Source organism: Lycorma delicatula, chromosome 11 (assembly GCF_047948215.1).
Source record: "Lycorma delicatula isolate Av1 chromosome 11, ASM4794821v1, whole genome shotgun sequence".
Lineage (NCBI taxonomy): Eukaryota > Metazoa > Arthropoda > Insecta > Hemiptera > Fulgoridae > Lycorma > Lycorma delicatula.
The window spans coordinates 15,994,230-16,015,461 of NC_134465.1; the positions used below are offsets into that span (position 1 = coordinate 15,994,230).

Here is a 21,232-nt window from a genome sequence, read left to right on the forward strand (position 1 = left end):
TATTATAAAATGCTAACATTTTTAATATTTTTTGACTATATATAATTTTAAAAGTTTTTTAATTTTCATATTTTAATGGTCTATTTTATAAAATAAGATTGCTGATGAACTGATTCTCTGAAAATACTTCAGACAAATAGGTAAGTGTTCTTACTTTTTAGATAAAAAAAAATTAAACTAATTTGTTGTCAGGTAAAAATACATATGTTGAATGTTTTAAAGTATTTTTAATATTTGTGTTGTTTTTTAGGATATAAAGTTAAAGAAAGAATTTGTTTGATATGGCCAATAATTTGGATGGAAAGTCTGTTAATCAGCCTGACTCACTAATTCACAGGTAACAAAAAATCTTTAAAATTTTTATTTTTTGTTATTTAGTGTATAATTTTAATATATGGTCTTAGAATTGTTACATTAAGAAATTTTGGCCTATTTGTTTGTTTGGTGTGTTTTTTATTTAATGTAGTTAGCTCTTTTTTCTTAATGATTAACTTTTAATGGTGGATAACTAGTAGTTTTTATCCACCACTATCTCAGAAACTAACGACTTAGAATCAAAGAACATCATTATATTCTGTACAGAAATGATGTATTTTGTTATGATGTATTTTTGTTTTCCTATCTTGTTTATTTATGCCCTAAAATCAACTCTGATTTGCAGCATTTAGAATGAAATAATTTGAATTTTTCCATCAATATTTCACTATGAAGGGAAGGGACATCAGTTCCACTATTTATATCCCTTCTTTGTCGTAATAGAAAACCTATTTATTATTTATGAATTTTGAAGTTTGATGATACCCACTTCCTTTATTTTTTTTAAAGATCAAAAGCACAGGATTTTTCAAATTGTACAATTTATGATTCCTTATATCTCAGATAAGATGGGAAAGGTAATAAACATTCAGAAATTATTTGGTTTGAAGTCAGATAGGAGTGGAAATAAGCAGTAAAAATTCAATGTTGGCATTAAACTGATAAGCAAGATACGCTGTACAATATGCGTGAAAAATTATAAAAGCAGAAAGTAATCATGTCCTCTATTAAGTGCCAGATCTATACTTACAAACAATTACAATTCAGAGAATTATTTTTTGTTTAGCCATAAGTAAATTTGATGATATAAATTCTCATATTGTTAAAAAATTTTGTGTCCTACTTTAAAACAAGTAGGACACAAAATCAGTATTTATATCTGATTGGCGGTATGTTATGTGATGATGTGACTAGTATTTTTATCGATCAAAGAAACAGGTTAACCGCTCTACCAGTGAGATTCACCTTAAGTATTTGCTTTTTGCTGGCTTCTGATGCACAGAATTTTATTGCCCACCTATTTATAGTCAATAGTTTCATCAACAAAAACTTCTAGATTACGATCTGATTGTTACTAGTGTTTACATTTTCTACTGTTGAATCTTCTATCACTGCATGTAGTTTTAGATTACCATAGCAGGTGTACTTGTCCACAATGGCAGATGACAGAAAAATGATGGCAGAAAATGAAGGCGTGTAGGACAATTGAGTTTTGGAATGTTAGTGTAGGGGAATGAAACTGTAAGATGGCAGCTCTATGTACGTACATCTTGATCTCATGTTACATTCTAGTGTGTATTATATTTCTTGTAACTATGCTACATTTTATAATTGTTTCAAATAGTCATTTCTATTGCACTCTTCTCTTGTGGATCATCATACATTGTAAAGGATATAGTTTACAATTTGAACAAAACGCTTAAGTAATTACAGTTCTTTTGTGAAATCATACATAAAAAAATTTAATTTAATCATACATAATTTAAATTTAATAATTTAAGTTTATGATAACTTAATTAAAATACACTTACAGTATTACATTAATTTTGTTTTAATCTCTAGTAATTTTAAATTGGAAAAATGCCTACTTCCTAATTGTTCCATGTGTATTTTTCTACACTTTACAGAAATATATTACACTATTGCAAAAGCGATTTATCTTCCTCCATCAGTTAGGTAGCGACATTGAACTTATACTCTTTGCATTTTTGGCAATAAGATTTTCCTTATGATTGTATACTTTTTGCCTGAATGAAATTTTATTCCTAGGAAATCTTTCTAATGTTATAATCCATCTGTTACAAATAATGAATTTTATGTATACTCTCTAAAGGCAATTAATTTCTTTTATGTTCTATTAACAATTCTAAAGAATTTTTTAATAACAAATTAGAGGTATTATAAAATTCAGTCAAAATTATTGTGATTATTTTTTTAACAGTAAGTTTATAATCTGTGATATATGAAATGAAAGATTTTCATTAGGCATTAGTCACTGGTTAACTGGCATTTCTCCTGCCACCATCCTCAAAACAGTTTAGCAACCAATAATCTAACAGCTCCTAGTGAGCTTACCTAACAGCGTGAGCGGACTAAGTGAGGTGCCATACACCACCTGTTTACATGTCCCAACCGCTCACTTGCCATACACCACCTGTTTACATGTCCCAACCGCTCACTTGCCATACAATAAAACTAAACCAGGGAGATGTGCACCCCTTGTTATTATATTAAAGACAGTAATTTCCTGTCACGCCTTGGTCGCTGAATGCCAGCTAGTACCTGTCCACCATTTAAAGTGCTTGGAACTTTACCTGGCTGGTAAATAATTATCTACCGATGTCGGTTGAACAACGCAACCTCATCGAGGAACTCCCACACGGTTCGACAATGTGGCTCTTGTCACACTGACTCTCCGTTTGTGAGCGGTCAGTTTTCCCCTTGACCTCTAAGTTACAAAGTTCCAGGGTGGCCCGGTCTCAGGTCCCCCTAAGAGCAGTCAAACATCATATGCTCATTTGACTGGATCTCCGCAGACGCACAGCTCATCAGCTGCCAGGCAGAACCAAAACAAATATTGTTTTAAATTTACATGGTTGGAGAGCACTTGGGCTCCTGTTGCCCTTAAAAATGGAAAGGCATACCATCCCCCCAGATCCTGTATAAATCTATACAAGGACCTTCCCTTAGTAGTGGCGTGCCATTCTTGGTGTCATGCTTCCATCGCGAGGCTGTAAAGGAGATGATGGGCAACTGTTTGAAATTTATAACTAGTGCATTGAGATCACCATTCTGCTCCGGTACTGGCCTGGCTATGATATGAAAAGCACCTCTTCCAATTTATGGCTGTTGTACTTTCACAGTTTATGCTTAATAAACTTGTGTAATAAACTATTGCAATATAAGCTAGTAAAATAAAAAAACTTTTTAATTACATTTATAATGTCGGTGAAAGGGTGAAGCTCCTTCCCTAATATTGTTAATGAAAGTATAAATAATGTTATTTAATGTTGAAATTAATGTGAAATGCTAATTAAATTTCCTATAGGTGCATTGTAAAAATCTGAGGGAGTAGCTATTTCTAAATTAACTGAAGAGTTAATGGAAGTTGATTAAAACAATCTTGGAAGGTTGATTTTAGTTTTCAGGTTTCAAGATTTTTGCAACCAGTGTCGGATGCATAACCAGCCAGATATATTATGTGAAAAAAGTTGCTTGAAAAAGATTGTACAACTTATAATAAAAAGGTGTCTGCTCAACACTGTAGCTTGTGTGGGTTTTTAACATAGCTATGGCATCATTTAATCGATCTATTTAGTATCAAGCTGATTTTAATTTGATTGAATGATGAAGAGATTTGTGATTTTATCAGAGATGGCAAAATCTTTTTGACCTGTGATCCAGTTTGGATTGTTTTGATACATATTTTTCTATCTTTTTCTTTTATTGAAAATGATACCGCTGTACTATGCAGTGAATGCAAAATAAATTACTTATCAGTAAACATTTTAATGAAACAAATTTATCAATTGTACTGAAACATATAAGATGACAGTGGATAGTTGTGCATGGCCTTATTCATGTTTAGAAGTCTTTTTTTATTACAGATTTATAATACATTTCTCCTTCTATCTGACTTAACCATTCTCAAGTCGATGAAAGATATTTCAACCACCACATTCATACAATCTTACCATATATCAACCAATCGTTCAGACTGAAAGATATATATACAAAAAGATATGTACAAAAGATTCATACAATCTTCTGTACATATTCATTATTTGTATTCTTGCATTAGTGAAAAACTATCTAGATGTTGGAAGGGCATACTGCTTTGTAAATTCTGAAGGTGTTATTAAAAATTAATGTAAAAGCTAAAAAAACTGATATCTCTCTGATAAATTATATTACCATGATATTTATTATAAATTGATATTACTCATTCATATAAAAATACAAAAGATTTAGCAGATATCACTTTTTAATTTTCTAAATGCAGACCCACAGATAGGCTGTTTAGAACTATCGAATTTCCAGACTGGATTTTGTTGCTGTACAGAAAAAACTTCATAAAATGTATTTTGATTCATAAATCATAAAATGTTTTAGAAGAGAATAATTATTTCATAATGATTATTCTATTATTATTTTGAAGTGTAAACTCCTTGAATAAAATCATACTTTTTATAAATTTTCAAGTCCCTCTTGCTTAAAAAATTGTTTAATTTTGTATATTAAAATGTATTATATCCATCATTATTGTTTAAAATTAAAATAATAAGAGTTTATGAATTTATAAAATAGCTAAAAATGAAGTGCAGAACTCTAGAAATAAATGTTTTAAAGAATTCAATATTTAAATGGGGTGCTTTGATTGTAATTCTCCAGGGGGAAACTTTAACCTTTCAGTGTTGTTGAAAAAGCAAATGTTGAATGAAAATTCCTTAAAAATAGATAGAAAAATTAGGTGTATAATTTTTATATATACACTAAAAGATACATAATATACATAATTGTATAGTATAACTTGATTTATAGTGAATCTTTTATATGAAGAATGGTGAAGGATAAAAATATTTTTGTTTTGTACAAAACGTATCTAAAAAGTCTTTTACTGTTATACAAATAATTAATCTGATTGGAGTTATGAAATTATTCCTGCCAATTGATCATTGTTGCAAAAATGACTGTGGCAATTCGAGTGTCAAAATAAGGTAATTAGAGGTTTTAATCTTCTTAAATTCTAATTCACAAGATTAGCTCTAAGCATACAGTTTAGAGATATACCATTTTAATTAAACACATGATCAGTGCATCACTATTGTTGATTTTGATGTTATTTAGTTTATGATGATTAAACCACTTTGTAGTGCCAAAAAATATTTTTCTTTATTAAAAAAAAAAAAAAAATTTCTTGAATTTCTAACTTGCCAACAGGTAAAAACAGCCATTTTCGTCACTTTTTCCATAAGCTCTGTAGCATTCTTATTTTACATCATACAGAGGGTCAAAAAGAGCTTTTTGGAAAGAGTAAAGAATGGGAACTTCACCTTAGTGTACTCAAAATCCATTTTGTTACATAATCAAATCTTGTAATTTTTACTGAAGTTACATTTACAATTTTTTTTTTTTAAATTTTGGGCCCAAAATGAATAATGAAGGGGGTGGGTGCCAAACATGTGGACAGGTGGCAAAAATCTGAAATGTTTACAAAAATTCTTTTTATGTATTTCAAAACCATATAAAATTTATTTTGTTACTCAAAAGAGGTTGGTGAATAATGAAGCCATCAAACACTTGTTACCTCCTAACTGTAAGCAACGCATCCAAAAATACTGATGTTATGTATCTTTTAGAGTATATATATAAAAATTATAACTAAACTCATCAGAATGAATAAATTGATAATTAATAATTAATAATTAATTACAAAATGTTAATTCAAATAAAAGTTGTTCAATTCACTTTTATCTTATTTTAATCCTGCTAATGGAAGTAATGAATAAATTTTGCACTTTTTGTTACATACTTAAACGTAACTTAGTGCTCCTGCCATTTTTTTATTGAGTAGAACTGATAAGTCCTCGTTCATCTTTGGTGTAATGTGTTGTCTTCTTCCAGTAGTTGATAGAAAAAGCTCTAAAGGCTTGAGAATCTTTTAAAATATTTTCCAGTTGAATCCATGTTTGATTATCCCTCAATGATTTCTTGAATGAAGTACTATGACCTTGTGGATTGAAAAAGTGATATTCCTCTTCATTTTCATGTATTTTGACTTAAATGACTTCACCTAACCACTACTTGCCATTGTATATGCAGCAGACATAATTTTTACATTTTGGCTTTGGTAAACCTATAAAGCAATCTAATACTAATGGTCCTTGTGTACTGATACCAACGTAAATGTTTCTGATTGAGAGGTTGCTTGAACTTTCAGAATACATTTCTGACTTGTTGAAACATAACTGTGAAAGGTTCTTGTTTCTGGGACTGTTTTGATTACCTGATAACAAGAACTGAGGTATTCTTCAGTCTCTTGAACATCTTTATTAGAGCAGAAAATAAATGTTATATTTTATTACTGTCTGCAGTAACTGTAAATTTCAAAGATGTAACAATTTGATTGTTTGACTGTCCTTTGATGGTTGAGGACCCATCAGAAAAATAAAAAAAATTGTTTAACTTGTGGTAAAATTTTTACTTTATATAAACTTTGTTGTGGAAGCAGAAGAATGATATGTAGTATTGTGCTTCAAGTACTCGCTAATCACACAGTAGGTTTGGCTTTGTAATTTTCCTCCTTTTTTAAAATATGAGAAATTTATGTAGTGGACATAAGTTTTTGACCAGTGATATGACTGGACTTCATCGTGCATCACAAAAGGAAAATATTGAGAGAAGTCTCCCATTACGATACATTCATCCTCCAATAAGTTTTCCTTTTTAATGTTGACGAAATTAGCTTGTTTCTTTGCAGCAGAATGATGCCTTTTAGTTATTTAAATTTTCTGTAAGTTTATCAAAGTACTCTTGAAATGGAAGAATTTGAGTAGTTAGTTCAGAACAGTCGACAGAAACTCGCTGTTTCAATTTCAGATTCAAAATCAACCTAGCTCTCTTGCAGTAATCTGAGCATTTCATTAGTGCCTAGATATTTTTCACCCAAAATTTAGGTCATAAATCAGCAAATTTTGAAAAAATATTTTAAAATTGTTTTTCTTTGAAGGCTGTGTACAATTCTTTTAGTTACATAAGATAGCCTTTGTTGAATATTAATTTTCTTCCTGTCAGCTTGTCTTACAGAGACACAATTCTTCTTGCTTGGCATCATTCGGCTGTGCTCATCATTCTGGTAAATATCTTGGAGACATTTAATAACATTTTCATCAATTGCGTGACTGGGTTTCTTTTTGCTGATTTGTGGCAAAATTCCACTTGTTTTAACTATTTGTTTGGATTGATGGGCTAAATACTGACTTAACTAAACTCATTTTGAAATTTTTGCTTGCTCCTGCTGCTTGGTAATAAATTTAAAACATTAAGTTTTTCCTGGATTGATGTGTAACTATTTTCATTTTATCCTTTATTTTAATGATTAATTCTTCATATTCCCTACCTAAATCAGCATAATTTTATGGTTACTAAACTGGTTTCTGCTGTAGAATATTTAAATCAAAGGAATCATTTAATTTACTGGTAACTGACTGCAATTTTTGTAACTTTTTAAAAATTTGTTCCTTTGCGCTGTTCAATAATTTTTGAATCTTAACAGGGGAAATTCCAAGTACTGAACAAGCTATTTACTTACTCGACTATAACATATTGAAGCTCAAATATATCTTTACATTCCAGTTCGCTTTTTGCATCATATGGTTTTCGTATTTTGTTTAAGCTAAATTTGAATTGCTTGTTGAAAGTGTCAAAGAGATTTCTTAACCGGTTTAGTGTAACAGCCAAATGGATCAGAGCAACTTTTCCCATTAATATGAAAATGTTTATCTAAATATTTTGGTATTATGAAAAGCACAGATAATTTTTTTTTCAGTACATCCGCTTCTTAAAAATATGTTATTTGCTAAAACATTAAGTTAACTCTAAAATAACGTGCAATACTGAAGATCTATTGTAAGTCAATTTGTGACATTCTGTTTGTGTAAATGCCAATTGAACACTCCATAATCTGCCTTTATAAAATGCAAGGGTTCTTACAATAACAATACTGTTAATATAAATTATAAAAATACAAATTGCACCTCACTTTCTTATTCCAGTTTCTCTTCAGCTAAAATAAAAATATCTAATAAAATTGAAAATAAAAGATGTTGCATAAAAGAGAAGTTGACTGCTAATAAAATTACTTTATAAATAAAGTGTACATTACCTAACCACAGTATTAACATTAGCAACAATTCAGCATATCACATTGAAATCAAAACTGAGCCTTCTGCAATGTTACGTTGAGGATTATGTAAACATTCATGTCCATGCATGTCATGTCTACTCACTTTTAAAAGTGTGTGTATGTGTGTGTCTCTCTCTCTCTCTTTCTTGTCATACTTTAAGTAAAAACTATCTAGAATATAAGTTATTTCATTATAGACATATCAGAATATTTTGTATAGTAGACTTAGATTATTTTCCTAAAAAAATACATGCTGTGAGTTTTTTTGGATACATCATTGTTCATGATTAGAAGGAAATGATGTTTTTAGTGGTTTTGATGACTTCATTACTCGTCAACCCCGTTGAGTAACAAAATAAATTTTATATGGCTTTAAAATAGATAAAAAGTACTTACAGCTGTAAACATTTCAGATTTTTGGCACCTGTGTCCCACATGTGGGTTTTGGGCTCCAAAAAGGAGACATTTTCAAAATCTTACGATTTGGCGGCCACTTTTTATTTTTTTTAATGAAGGACGGACACTTGGTAACTCCAGTTTTTTTTATAAGTACTATTAGTACCTAAGAGTTAAAAGATAAAAAAACAGGTCTTTTACCTAAGCCCTTCATTGTTTATTTTGGGCCCAAAATTTGAAAAAAACAATTTGTTTAAAAAAAGATTTGTTTATGTAACAATATGAATTTTGAGTACACTAAGATGAAGTTCCATCTTTACCCTTTCCAAAAAGCCCTTAACCTCTGTATGATGTAAAATAAGAATGCTGCAGCTTACAGCTTATGAAAAAGTAACAAATGGCTATTTTTTTTAACTGTTGGCAAGTTAGAATATAGTCTGTTACTTAAGAAAATAATTTTTTTTAAATATAAAAAAATATTTTTTTGGCCACTTCATGGTAGGTAGTTATCATACAAATTATCAAAGTCAAAAACCACATGACTTCCATAATTGCTAAAATATTAGTTTTTATTAACATCAGATATTTATGTAATTATTAATTCAACCATCTTACCTGAAATATTAGGTCAAGAGTAAAAGTCCCTTGATTACTCTTGATTATTCTACACTGTAAGGTCATAATTAATATTTGTGTACCCAGTATTCATGAGTTAACTAAATGGAATAGTAATCTTGTGCATATTTCATACAAGTGAAAAAAAAAAAGTTTAACAATCACTTAAAATTGAATACAATTCAAAAATGTATTTTATTTTTCTGTCAAATAATTAGATAAAATTATTAAAATAAAATATACAATTTTTATAAGAACTTGCTAAGAAATCCACAAATAATAAGCTTCTGAACTATAATTTTCAATTAATAAATAATCAGATGTTTCATCTGTTTAAAAAAATCTATTATTTTAATTTTATTTCACTGACAATTTTTTCATTTTTTTATTATTGAATTATTATTAAAAAAAATTACAATCATGGGTTAATAATTATTAAACAATTTATTTAAATGAAAAAATAAAAGAAGGAGATAAGTTTAATTTGAACCAATGTGCCTTTCCTTTAAGATCCAGATATTTCATTAATTAAAATTTTAATTTAGATTACAATCAAAAAGGGAGATGCACAACTAGTTGTTACAACAGTGATAAATCTCTAAAATTTCAACATCCTACAGATAATCATTTTTGAGTTGTGCAAGATACATAGACTAGCAGATGTAACACCGAAACTAGTCAAAATGGATATTTCCATTGAAATCTGAAAACTGAAATGTTTCGCGATCACAATACTTCCTTTATTTTGTACAAGGAAGTAATGCAATAAAATTTCTGAAAATTTGTTTAAAATGTAATATCTCTTTAATATACCTTTATATAGTTATAATTAAAACATTGTACTTATGAAGGTATATTTTGTGGTACAATGTAGCGTTAGAAATTTTGATTTATGAGATAAAGAAAATGTGGAGTAATAAGATTTCAGTTATTGAAACAACAAATCTTTATAACTGTTTATTACTAGACTTTGGCGTTGGTTATTAAAGTGAAATAAACCTCATTTCAATTTACAGCAATCTCTCTTTGGGTTGATCATTCCCAATTTATATAGTTATCCTTTCTTGTTGGATTTTCTTCATGGATATGATTAAGCTGCTGAAGTGCGCTCTCATTTGTGCATCTACGTTAGATGATGTATTTTGTTACTGATGGGAGTAGCCGCTTTATTAATTTGGTGACAAATCTTGGCCTTTAAACTTGTGTCTTCCATCCTGTCGCATAGAAGGATGAGGGGTTGGATCAAAAGTCATACTGATGTTTGAAGTATATATTAGATTAGATGAGAATCCATTTCCTAAAATCTGTCTGGTTGATACAAAGATGGTCATTAGCTATTAAACATTATATCATGTTTGGAAAAACTTTTTTGTATAATATTGCATTTTTATCATCTTTGGTAGCTATCTAGCAGTGTACTTTTACAATCTGTGTTTTATATATCAGTTTCATTGATTTATATTGATGGTTGAAAATCATTATATTACTTGGAGAATTATGTTAAGATGATTAAAGAAATTAATTGTAATTATAGGATAATTTATTGAAATGTTTATCATGGTCTTGATTACGGTATGACATATAAGTTATAATAATAAAAATATTGAGTTCTTTTGTTAGCAAAACCTTTTGTGGTCATAATCTTTATAATTATTAATGCAGTAAATTAAACATTTATTACATAGAACATATTTTTTTTTTACATTTTAAACAACAATAAATTAATATTTATTTGTACCGCTTTATAAATATTAATTTATGTTGCTGGTTGTTTAAATGATTGGCGTTGCCTGTAGTTTGGTATTATTTGATATGCATTGTAATCTTGATATTCTGTAAAATAATCAGGTTTTTGTGATCCTCTGGTAGATATTGCTGTTTGACTTATTGATTCGCATCTGCAAAAAAGGAAGTTATATATTATTTAGTTTTTTCACATTAATTTTAATGAAAAATTAAATGAATTTGAATGTAGTTGTTGCTTCTGATTATTATGAATAAAAAATGTAAATATTAATTACTGTTTGACAAAAAAAAATTGAATTTGTGAAGGAAAAATCTTCACAAGGAGAGAAAAACTAGTTGATGCTGCCACCGTCTATGTAGTTCATTCTGAATATTTAAAAACATGTAGATTGTTTCAGTTGATGGTAACATAGGCATATTTTAGGTAATTTTTTAAGTTTTGTTAACATTAAGAAAATTAATATCTAACTGCAAGTACTTTTTCAACTTAAACGTGATAATTTTTAACTTAATTGCTTAACAGCTGTAAATTCTGGTACATCAGTAAAACTTGTCTTTGAAGGATGTAAAAGAGCGTGTAATTCATGTCTAAATTAAATCAAACATTTTGTTAATAAATAAAAAAAAACTCCTAACAGGAAACTCAATCCACATCCAAAGACAATACTCATGGGAGTATATGTAATTGTTTTACGATCAATACACGTTTTACAAATAAATGTGAGCAAAAAATTGTTTGTAGTGGCAGATGTTCCAGATGTAAAATTTTTCAAAATACAAAATATGAGACGAATGGTTAGTTTTAGAAAAAAATTGTGATCGATGAGAAAATATTTCTGTTAATTTAAAAAAATGATATCGTTCAAAATATGTGATCTGATAGAACATGCTATATATCAAAACATGATATATTCACAAGAGGTGTTTGTGAGAAACACATACCACCTGCAATCTTTAGAATGTATTTTTCAGTACAGGGATTGATAGTTGTGATAAGCTTTGATCTCCATTTAATGTATTATTTTCTTTGTTTCTGTGTGCTATTAATAAAAAATCAATTAGAAATTGTTGAATACTGAGCAATTCTTTTTAAATTTCTGACTAGATTTCTAATTAGGTTATCAGTTAGAAAACTAGAACTCGCAACAATTTAATTAAATTTTGAATATTTTTTAAAACGAACTAGTTTTGAAAAAAAATCTAATTTAAGCTGTTGTGTTCAAAATATTTGTTTGGTACCTAGAGCGATTTCTCTTTGAAATCATGAAGCAAAACAATACTGCTGGACAGTAGACTACACACTGTGTGTTCTGTATGTAGCAATACAGAACTGAGTAAATGTTTCACAGCTAACCTATAAATTTGTTGTTTTAACTTTCCGTGATATCTGTTAGAAAGACCTTTATAGCCTCAAAAATTGTTCATTACATTCTGTGTGCTGTAAGCTAATTAATTTTTTGATTGCTGTCATTCTGTGTAGTGAAGAAGTTTTGATTACTGAAAAATTATACACATTTATTTTTATTCTTGATTCATACATAATCTTTTTACCATCTACTTACTTCTTTTATTTTGTCAATAGATTTCTACAGGTCAAAATTTTATTGCATTAAAAACTGAACATTAAAATTGTTAAATTTTTTTGCATATTTTAAATGCATAAGAAAACAATATATCTTCAATTGTAAAAACTGGCTCAAACTGAGATATGGGAACTAAAACAGACTTGTATTGCTGATGGATAATCATCTGTGCGATTAATTTTTATATATTTAAAATATTTTATTAAAATGCTTCCTAGCAGCAGAATAAAAATTGATAAATTAAACATTTACCTTTATGTTAATTGACAGTTTTTCTCTTTATTTCTTGAACAGCTTTCATAGATATCTACTTTTAGCTGAAAGTAGATTATTGCTTTTTCTGTGTTTTTAACCATATAGATTTCATTCATCTTAGAAAGCAGTTATATTACAAAAGCTCTTGATTCAGAAATTTATAACAATAGTCAACAAAACTATTATTTATAAGATGAACTACATAATTAAAATTGGATATATATTAAAATTAAATTGGAGATTGCAGAAATGAAAACAAAATAAAAACAGGAATAGTAATGGGAAGGAAAGAAGGTGGTAGATTTAAAGAAGCTTTTATCTTTGGAGCATACATATGAACCGCTAAAAATATTGCCAAATGGATGCCTAATCTGGCCACAAAGGAGATTGAAAAATATTAAGTGGCTAAACATAGTTAAAAATAAAGAATTAATGAGGAGAGTTGATGAGAATAGAAGCTTAATTAGAAACTGTTCAGTATAGGAAGGCTAACCGACCTGGGACATATCACAAGATAGGAAAGGTTAGTTCAAACAATGCTTAATTGATCAGTTGTGGTGTAAAAACAAAAGTTAGTAAAGAATAGGTAATCTCTAAAACAAAAAAGGCTATAAAGAATTCCTCAGATGTGGACATGATGCAGGGGACCTCCCTCAGTACAGATGAAAAATATGGTGATGAAAATAAATGTACATGCACAAACACACTCACACACCAGCTGTAGAGGCATGCCTATGGCACGCCCTCTACAGCTAGGCCCTCCAGGTGGGTTGCCTTGGTGGGCAGCATCTTGGAATGGGATTATTAGGTATTCAAAACTGATTACTTCTTGTGTAAAAATATTCTTTTTTTGAATGATGAAAAATTGATGCAAACGAATCTGGATTTTAAGTATTGTGGTGATAGTAAAACAATAATACAGATGCAATTTCTACATACTTAAATCTGCTTCTTTAGGATTTTCTGGTGTAGTTTTCTGAAGGTACATTAGTCTTGAGATTCCAGCAGTAGTCAACCAGCATTCTTAGGCTCCTTTCCCTGATTGCAAGATTTCGTGGTAGATATTTCCTGGTGATCTCAATGTTGGTCACTTACAGCTCCAAGATTGGTAGGGAAGAAACCCAGATAAAAATCTAAGAAGTGGATCTTTAGTATCATATTAGATCCAAGTGCCTTACAGTTATTAAGAAGCTCAGTTATAAGTTCTTTGTAGATACCTACCTCACATTTTCCACGAAAGTTGTTTACAACAGTTTTAAAAGATTTCCACAGAGCAATCCTCACAGTCATTCAAACTGTTTTCAAATTCTATGTCATTCATTAGTCTACTTATTTGTGTTCCAACAGATATCCATTGGAATCCTTGCTTTAACAGTATTTTTCATTAAACCCTCTTAGCTTAATGTGTAGTGGCAGAAGGTAAATTTTTCACAAAATTCTTCCCCCTGCAGTCAATATTTCTCTTTTTGGATGCTGTCTTTTAACATTATGATGCTTGTTATCTCTGTTGTCCTACTCTGACAAGAAGCAGCAAAATTAATATAGCCAAGTAACAGTGCTATCACTTTCAGGTCTCTATAAACATATCACAAATGTTTCTCATACAAATTCATATCCAACTCAAGTTTCATATTTTCATCTTACTCCTTAATGTGAATTGTGTGATCTAAAGAGATCATTTCCAACATGTAGAGTTAAGGAGTCTACAAAAAGATGCTATTCATTAGGATGGTGCATATGTTCCACTGTTTCTAGTAAAGATTCCATATCATCACAGTAAACTAAGTTCTTGTATTGGGAGAAGAAACGTTCAAATTTACACTGCCTGATGGAAAGAACTTTTTTTTAATATTGTATTGTAAAAGATTCCATTTTTTTGATTTGTGATGTGGTAATTTCTGCTTGATTCTTAGTTAAATTTAGATCACGAACAATTAAGTTCACATTTAATTAGTGTGAACTAATCCCTCAGTATTTGTTATTTCTAAAATGTCTGGGTCTCTCCTTTGTTCATCTGATTTACCTATACAACCTTCAACAACAGCTTCATCTTTGTCTAATTTACATGTGTTTGATGATGGTACTGCAATTGGAAACTGCGGACTGTGAGGCAATGGTCTTATAGTAGAGGGAATACCAGGATTTTTAACACAGTATGTCTAGTCTATTTTTTGCTGTTAACGCTGATATTTTCATTAAACAAAAATAGTAGTCTGTGAAGTGGTCCTTCAGTACCCTCCAAACCAGTGAATTGCAAATATCTTATGACAAAATCCATTCAACTAATTGGTTAACTGTGTACACATGAACTGAACTGTAGTAAATATGAGGAGCCCATACTTTACACAGTAAAAAGTATAAGCCTGATCTCATACTTTACATCCGAAATATAGTTCATATGATTTTCTTTATCAATGGAGTTAGATTTCTCCTATGAGATTTTAAAATTACCTCACCAAAAATGTAGCAAAAACTGTGTGGATGGTTAATAATTACTTGCCTTTTTTTATTAAAAGTTCACTACAGTACACTCACAAATGCAAAACTCTTTAACTCTTGTATACATGTAAAGTATATTCACAAAATTTACAGGGAAAAATAATCGTTAAATGTTAACACACACAAGAGCTTGCACCTGACTGATGCAGTTAAAATTTTTTTTAACCAGCATGATACATTATTTTGTTATTACATCAATCATTGAGACACAAAAGCAAAATTCATATATGCTGTGCGACTAATACTGTATGACTAATGGGTGACACATAATTACATTTAGAAAAAAATAACGTGAATTATATATGTATCATTTTAATTACTGTTAATAATTATAATATTTATTTTTCTTGGCTATTTATCAACTCAAATAAATTATATTTTACTTCATTGCTGCAGTAAATAAAATAAATAAATAATTATTGTACTTACAATGTACATGCACATACATTTGATGGAAAATAGGAAGGACAATTACAAAAAATCTGAGGTGATTGCAAATATTGTCCATGTAACAAAATTGTTGTTGACCAGTGTTATATTTGAATACATGCAAACATAGTTATGATTGTTAAAAGCAGTAAAAATTTGTAAGTAACCCACAACCAGTGTTTAACAGTATCACTTCCAGATAATTATCTGGAAATAAAATTAGTAAATTTAATGCAATCTTTTACAGTTAATAAATATGAACATAGCTGATATTGTGTACGCAAAGCTTACACAAATCATTTAAATGTAAAAGTAATTTTAGCAAAGCTTATAATTAAAAATTTATAACATCTCTGTTTATTTACTTTAAGCCCACAAAGTGTTAAAAATTTTACGGTATATTTTCTTATTTCTTCATGTTTTGTTCTGACCCTGAAGAAAATTTAAACATTATTAGAAGGCTCATTACCAATGCTCAGTTATTCTTCCAGAGCAATTAATTTTCAAGAAATTAATCTACACTTTGAAGATTTTTTCTAAATATTTGATGTAAGTCTCTTTTCTTTTCTTCCAATATTTTAGCCTGAGGAGGAAATGAAATGTAGTTATCAGTCTTGTTCTATACCTCCGACCGCTCCATTATTGTAGTTTTACTTTAAAGATCCTGGCTTCAATTGACCTTTCAGTTATTTTGTCTGTTTGTGGGCTTCTGATGATGTTATGAATTTTACTTGCAATTATTTACAAATGGGTGGCCAATATATTTTTAACTTTTGTAGAATGAAATATATAATGACTTAATGAGAGATCACATTTTAAAGTTCACCTCTAGCGTAGAAACTTAACAAATTATTTTAATTATTATTTTGTGAAACTTTATCTCTAATGGTTTAATCATTTTGTGTAGAATATGAGTGTCATCAAAATTAACAATGCATATATATCATTCTATAGGAATTAAGGAAGTTGCTTCCAATAAACCGCTGTTATCATCAGACAGAATACTTGTTTCCTCCTCTACTTTCATTGTCCTTGGCTGCTGTGCAGATCCCTTGGGTATATTGGCAATGCTAAGTGGTTGCACTACAACCAACTAGGTAACATTGTTATTAGTTCAATTTGTTAAAATTCAATACAATGTAAAATCTGCTGTTTGCAGAAATGCTAGTGATATTAACTTTGTTTGGCCATCTTTTCATCGGTCTTTTATGTCTCTTTGGGTTTGCTCCTTAATTTATAAAAATTGAACTGTTAGAATATTAATTTCTCTTTTTATTTATAAAGATGCCAGATTTAAAGATTGTTTCTCTTTTCTTTAAAAATGCAGTCATAGTATTTTCTGTAGTCAACCTCTTAATGATTCATCGAGAGAGTACTCTCCATACCTAGCTGGACTATAATTCATTTATTATTATTCTGTATGTTCACAATTTGTAACAAAACAAAGTTTTTAGTATTTTTGGTGAGGTACTGAATTATGCTTATTGTTCTACGTTCTACGCATAACAAATATTTCACTTAACAATTTTTTAAGAATAAATTTATTTTTTTATTTTTGAATTTTTAATTATTTAAAAATTTTATATTTTGAATATTCATAACTTTTAAAGCAATTTTCCCATTGTGCAAAAAGCTAAGCTTTTGTGCATGGATGCATATATTTGCTTACCTTTTATTAGTATGAGAATATGGGATTTTTAAATTAAGGAATTATTATATTTATCAAAAGTTTTCAGCATTACTTTTTATGGTCTCCAAGTTCGACTTTCACACCTGTAAATTTTTTTTTCAAATACAAAACATATGTCCATTTTAAATTATGTTAAGTTTGTTACATTTTACTTACCCAGCTTACTTTTCTATAATAAAATATTTGCTCTATTATGAATTTGTTTCTTTAAATACATTTTTATAATAACCTCAATTGTATTATTATAAGTAGTCTTAGATTGTATTTGTATAAAAGATTTTTGATATCTATGTTAGATTTTTTTTAAGCACATATGTACCACTATCCCGTGATTTTGCATACAATGTAGATTTAATTCAAAGAGAAGTTTTTCTTCGTCTTTAGTTGTTTACTGTAAAATTTGCAACAACTTAACAAACTTCAAAGTCTTAATATTAAATTAAGTAGAGCATTATAATAATGTGTATTACAGGCCACCATACCTCACAGCTTAAAGTTATTTAAAACCCTCAGACTCGCATGTTGCATGTTAATGTTAAATTTGAATTATAAATTCTAATTGTTTTCAGTGTTTGTAATTTGTGTAGCGCTGTTGAAATTTATACTCTGTTTTTCATTTTATTACTCTGAAAGTTTCTTACCCGTAATTTAATCAGATTATTATTTATTAATTTGATTTTTTTTTTTTACTTTTAAATTATTGTTTATCTTATAAACAGTTCATTTTAAATTTGTGGAATTATTCTTCTAAAGATACAAGGGCAATTAAAATTTAAATGAGAATTTGTCCGAAAAAATAATTTATTTACAAAATATTGAGGTAGCTCAAGGTAGCTCCCATGAACATTCACACACTTTTGCCAGCATTTTGGAAGGTTTCAAATACCCATTTTGTAGAATTCTTTTGGCTGTGCTTGGAGCCAATTGCATTCAGAATCTTCAACCTCATCTTTGGTCATAAAATGATACTGCCTAATGTGTACTAGAGCAAGCCGAACAAATGATAAATCACAAGGGTTGAGGTCGGGACTGTAAGCTGGAAGTTTGAGTGTCTCCCTGGAGGCTGGAAGTTTGGGTGTCTCCCTGGAGGCTGGAAGTTTGAGTGTCTCCCTGGAGGCTGGAAGTTTGAAGTCTCTTGCACTTTAAATGTACAGTTTGGGGCTCTGCATTATCATGTAGCAAGATTGTGCTGGAATTTATTGGCATATCACATCATTTTGATCTGTAGGCTGGCCCCACCTGTTTTCGTAAGAGGTTGCTGTAGTAGGTAGCGTTCAGTTTTCTGTTCTTTTGTTCTATGAAAAAAATCAATAGATAGTACTCTAAGAGGAGTACTGTCAAAACATGGTATACACTACCTTACTGGCTGACGACATTGTCTTCATTTCACAGGTCTTGCCTCATCTTTCTTTTGCCATTCCATCAATGTGCTTGTACATTCAGATGTATAGTGATAGACCCACCTTTCACCTGTGGTGAAATACATTTCAATAGACCTTACCGCTTAAGCTTCTGCTTGAAAATAAGTTTGCGAGATTTGATGCTGCCGACACTGATTTCCGTTCTTGTTGACATCTGCACATTGTCTTAACCTAAAATCAGCTGCTCGGTGTGAATGTTCTCAGTTATGACACTGGTGCGCAGATGTCTATCATGGGCTTCATTTACAACCCTTCCACACCCTTTCTTGAGGCATTATTTCACCGATATGCATGTCCCTTTGATAATACATCACCACCAAATTAAGCACATAGTCTGGTGGAAATTAATGTGGGGTAAAATTTTCTTTAATTAAAAATTTATTGATACCTTGCCCAACAGATTCAGTACCTCTTTCTCACTCATCGCGCTACTGACTGATCCAGTGATAAAAACAGAATTGCACTAGGTTAGGATAGTCTCTACTAGTTCAGCCCTGTATTCTGTACAGCCACAACACAGCACATTTATTTCAATTTCCCAGAACAAATTTCTCATTTATATGTAAACCTCCTTAATATTCTAGAGCAATTTACAGCACCTTCTTCTTCAATGGAGTTTCAGTTAATAACTGTTGTTTATTGCTATTCTTATAAAAATTTAAGTTTATTTATTTAGGAGGTATAACAATTTTATCTATGTTGCTTCTTTCTGTTAATATAGTTCCTATCTAACTTAAAGAGGATTTTTACAGTCGCATAATTCAATACTAGTGCATCTTCAGTGATACAGCCTATTATTATGAATCAATTTGCAAAGAACCGAATCATAACATTTTGGTTTTTTGCAAATTAAAAAAACATACATCATTGTTGTTTGTGTTTATAGATTTACTGTTCACGTCTTATTTTAATTTTATTTTTGTGGCATGTACTTAACACTAATTCTTGTTTAACATTGTGATCGGTTCTTGAAATTAGCTTCTTTAACTAAACCAGGTTAACATTCTTCATTTGGTAATATTCTAATATATTCTTTGAATAACAGCTGTACAGCAGTTGTATCATACTCACCTGGATTACATGTTACATTCCATTATGAAGGATACAGAAACTAGCACACAAAATTGATGCTATATATTTTAAGTAATATGGTCAAAATTGAAAAACTACTGTTTTAATATATTTGTTGTAGGATTTTTCTCCTGCATTACCTGTGTTTTTATACACAGTAGTAATACAGTTTTGTACACTAAGAATGAAAATATTAGAAAAAACAAATACAAGGTAGGTTCAAGTTCAAAAACTTATATCATTTATATCATTTATATCATTTATGTAGCAATGAAGATTGTCAGCAGTCAAATAGCGCGTAAATATAAAATTTGTGTTTTGCTAAAAAAAATCATTATCAGGGATATAAACACTGCTATAAACAAGAATATAAAGAATCGGCAATGAAGAAAACTAGGGTTTACGATCAGCATAAGTGTTTTAATGATAGTTGTGTTTGTATTGAAATGAGATTCATAGCGGGTGCTTGTTTTAAGTAGACAAATGAAGAAAATATTGAGCACGTTGATAATGTTGTTTGAAATGTCAAGAAAATAGTACAAATAGTTGGTTTATCGGTTTGGAAGTTGCTATAATATTCTCCAGAATGATATGAACATGCATCATGTTTATCATAACACGTTTCCTAAAATGTGTATTTCAGATGAAAATTTTCTGACCAAAATGTAAATGAGATGAGATTGTGTTTAATATACAATCCATAGACAAAACGCAGTAAAGAGATGAAAATCAATATCTCTGAGGTCACAGAAATTCTGTTTGAATAGGAGCAAGGGAAAATTTATTCAGGAGATCTTTTTTATTCACATTGTATTGTTCACTAAAAATTAATTCCTTACTGATATGAATAGTGAACAAGAAACTGTACATTGATAACCTTTGTTGTTCACAGGATGCAATAAAAAGGAAGCATCCTGGAAAATGAGAAACAAAGAATTGAAAAAAATGAGAAACACGAGCACATCAATCCATGCCCATCAAAGAGTACCAGACATGATTAAATGTTAAACTTTGGAGCATTCACCTTATTCTCCTGACTTGACTGACACCTTCTGATTTTTACGTTACCTTGCTTAAAAAATGTCCTGAAGAAGAAAAGGAATGCTGATTGTGTTGGCCACTGCCATTAAGCAGCTGAGGATGGTATTCAAAATAAGCTTGAGAAATATTTCTATTAAGTTTATAGGTGTTGGCTAAAGTTTGCAGCTTCTGAAGGAAACTTAATTTGAAGGAAATGTACTCTAAAAACTTTTTCATGTAATTCTTGAAAAAAAAATTAATTCCTGTAATTTTTTGAAACTACCTT

The 21,232-nt window shown here is 29.7% G+C and overlaps 2 protein-coding genes across 4 annotated transcripts in view; one reads left to right on the forward strand and one right to left on the reverse strand.

The window, feature by feature from the left end:
• LOC142332138 (uncharacterized) overlaps window positions 1–21,232 on the forward strand; it is a 46,812-nt gene that overhangs the window by 12,030 nt on the left and 13,550 nt on the right. The window contains exon 2 of the mRNA XM_075378395.1: window positions 251–337. Within this exon, the coding sequence (XP_075234510.1) occupies window positions 282–337 (56 nt within the window). The 5' untranslated portion in view covers window positions 251–281. The remainder of the gene's footprint in view (window positions 1–250; window positions 338–21,232) is intronic.
• Window positions 9,398–21,232, reverse strand: part of LOC142332137 (vascular endothelial growth factor A-A-like) — a 123,219-nt gene continuing 111,384 nt past the window's right edge. For 2 of the 3 annotated variants that reach the window (XM_075378394.1, XM_075378393.1), the window contains exon 8: window positions 9,398–11,130. The gene's annotated coding sequence lies outside the window, so the exon portion shown is untranslated. Of the gene's footprint in view, window positions 11,131–17,413; window positions 17,518–21,232 lie in introns of all 3 variants that reach the window. The other variant, XR_012758174.1, reaches the window with a different exon arrangement.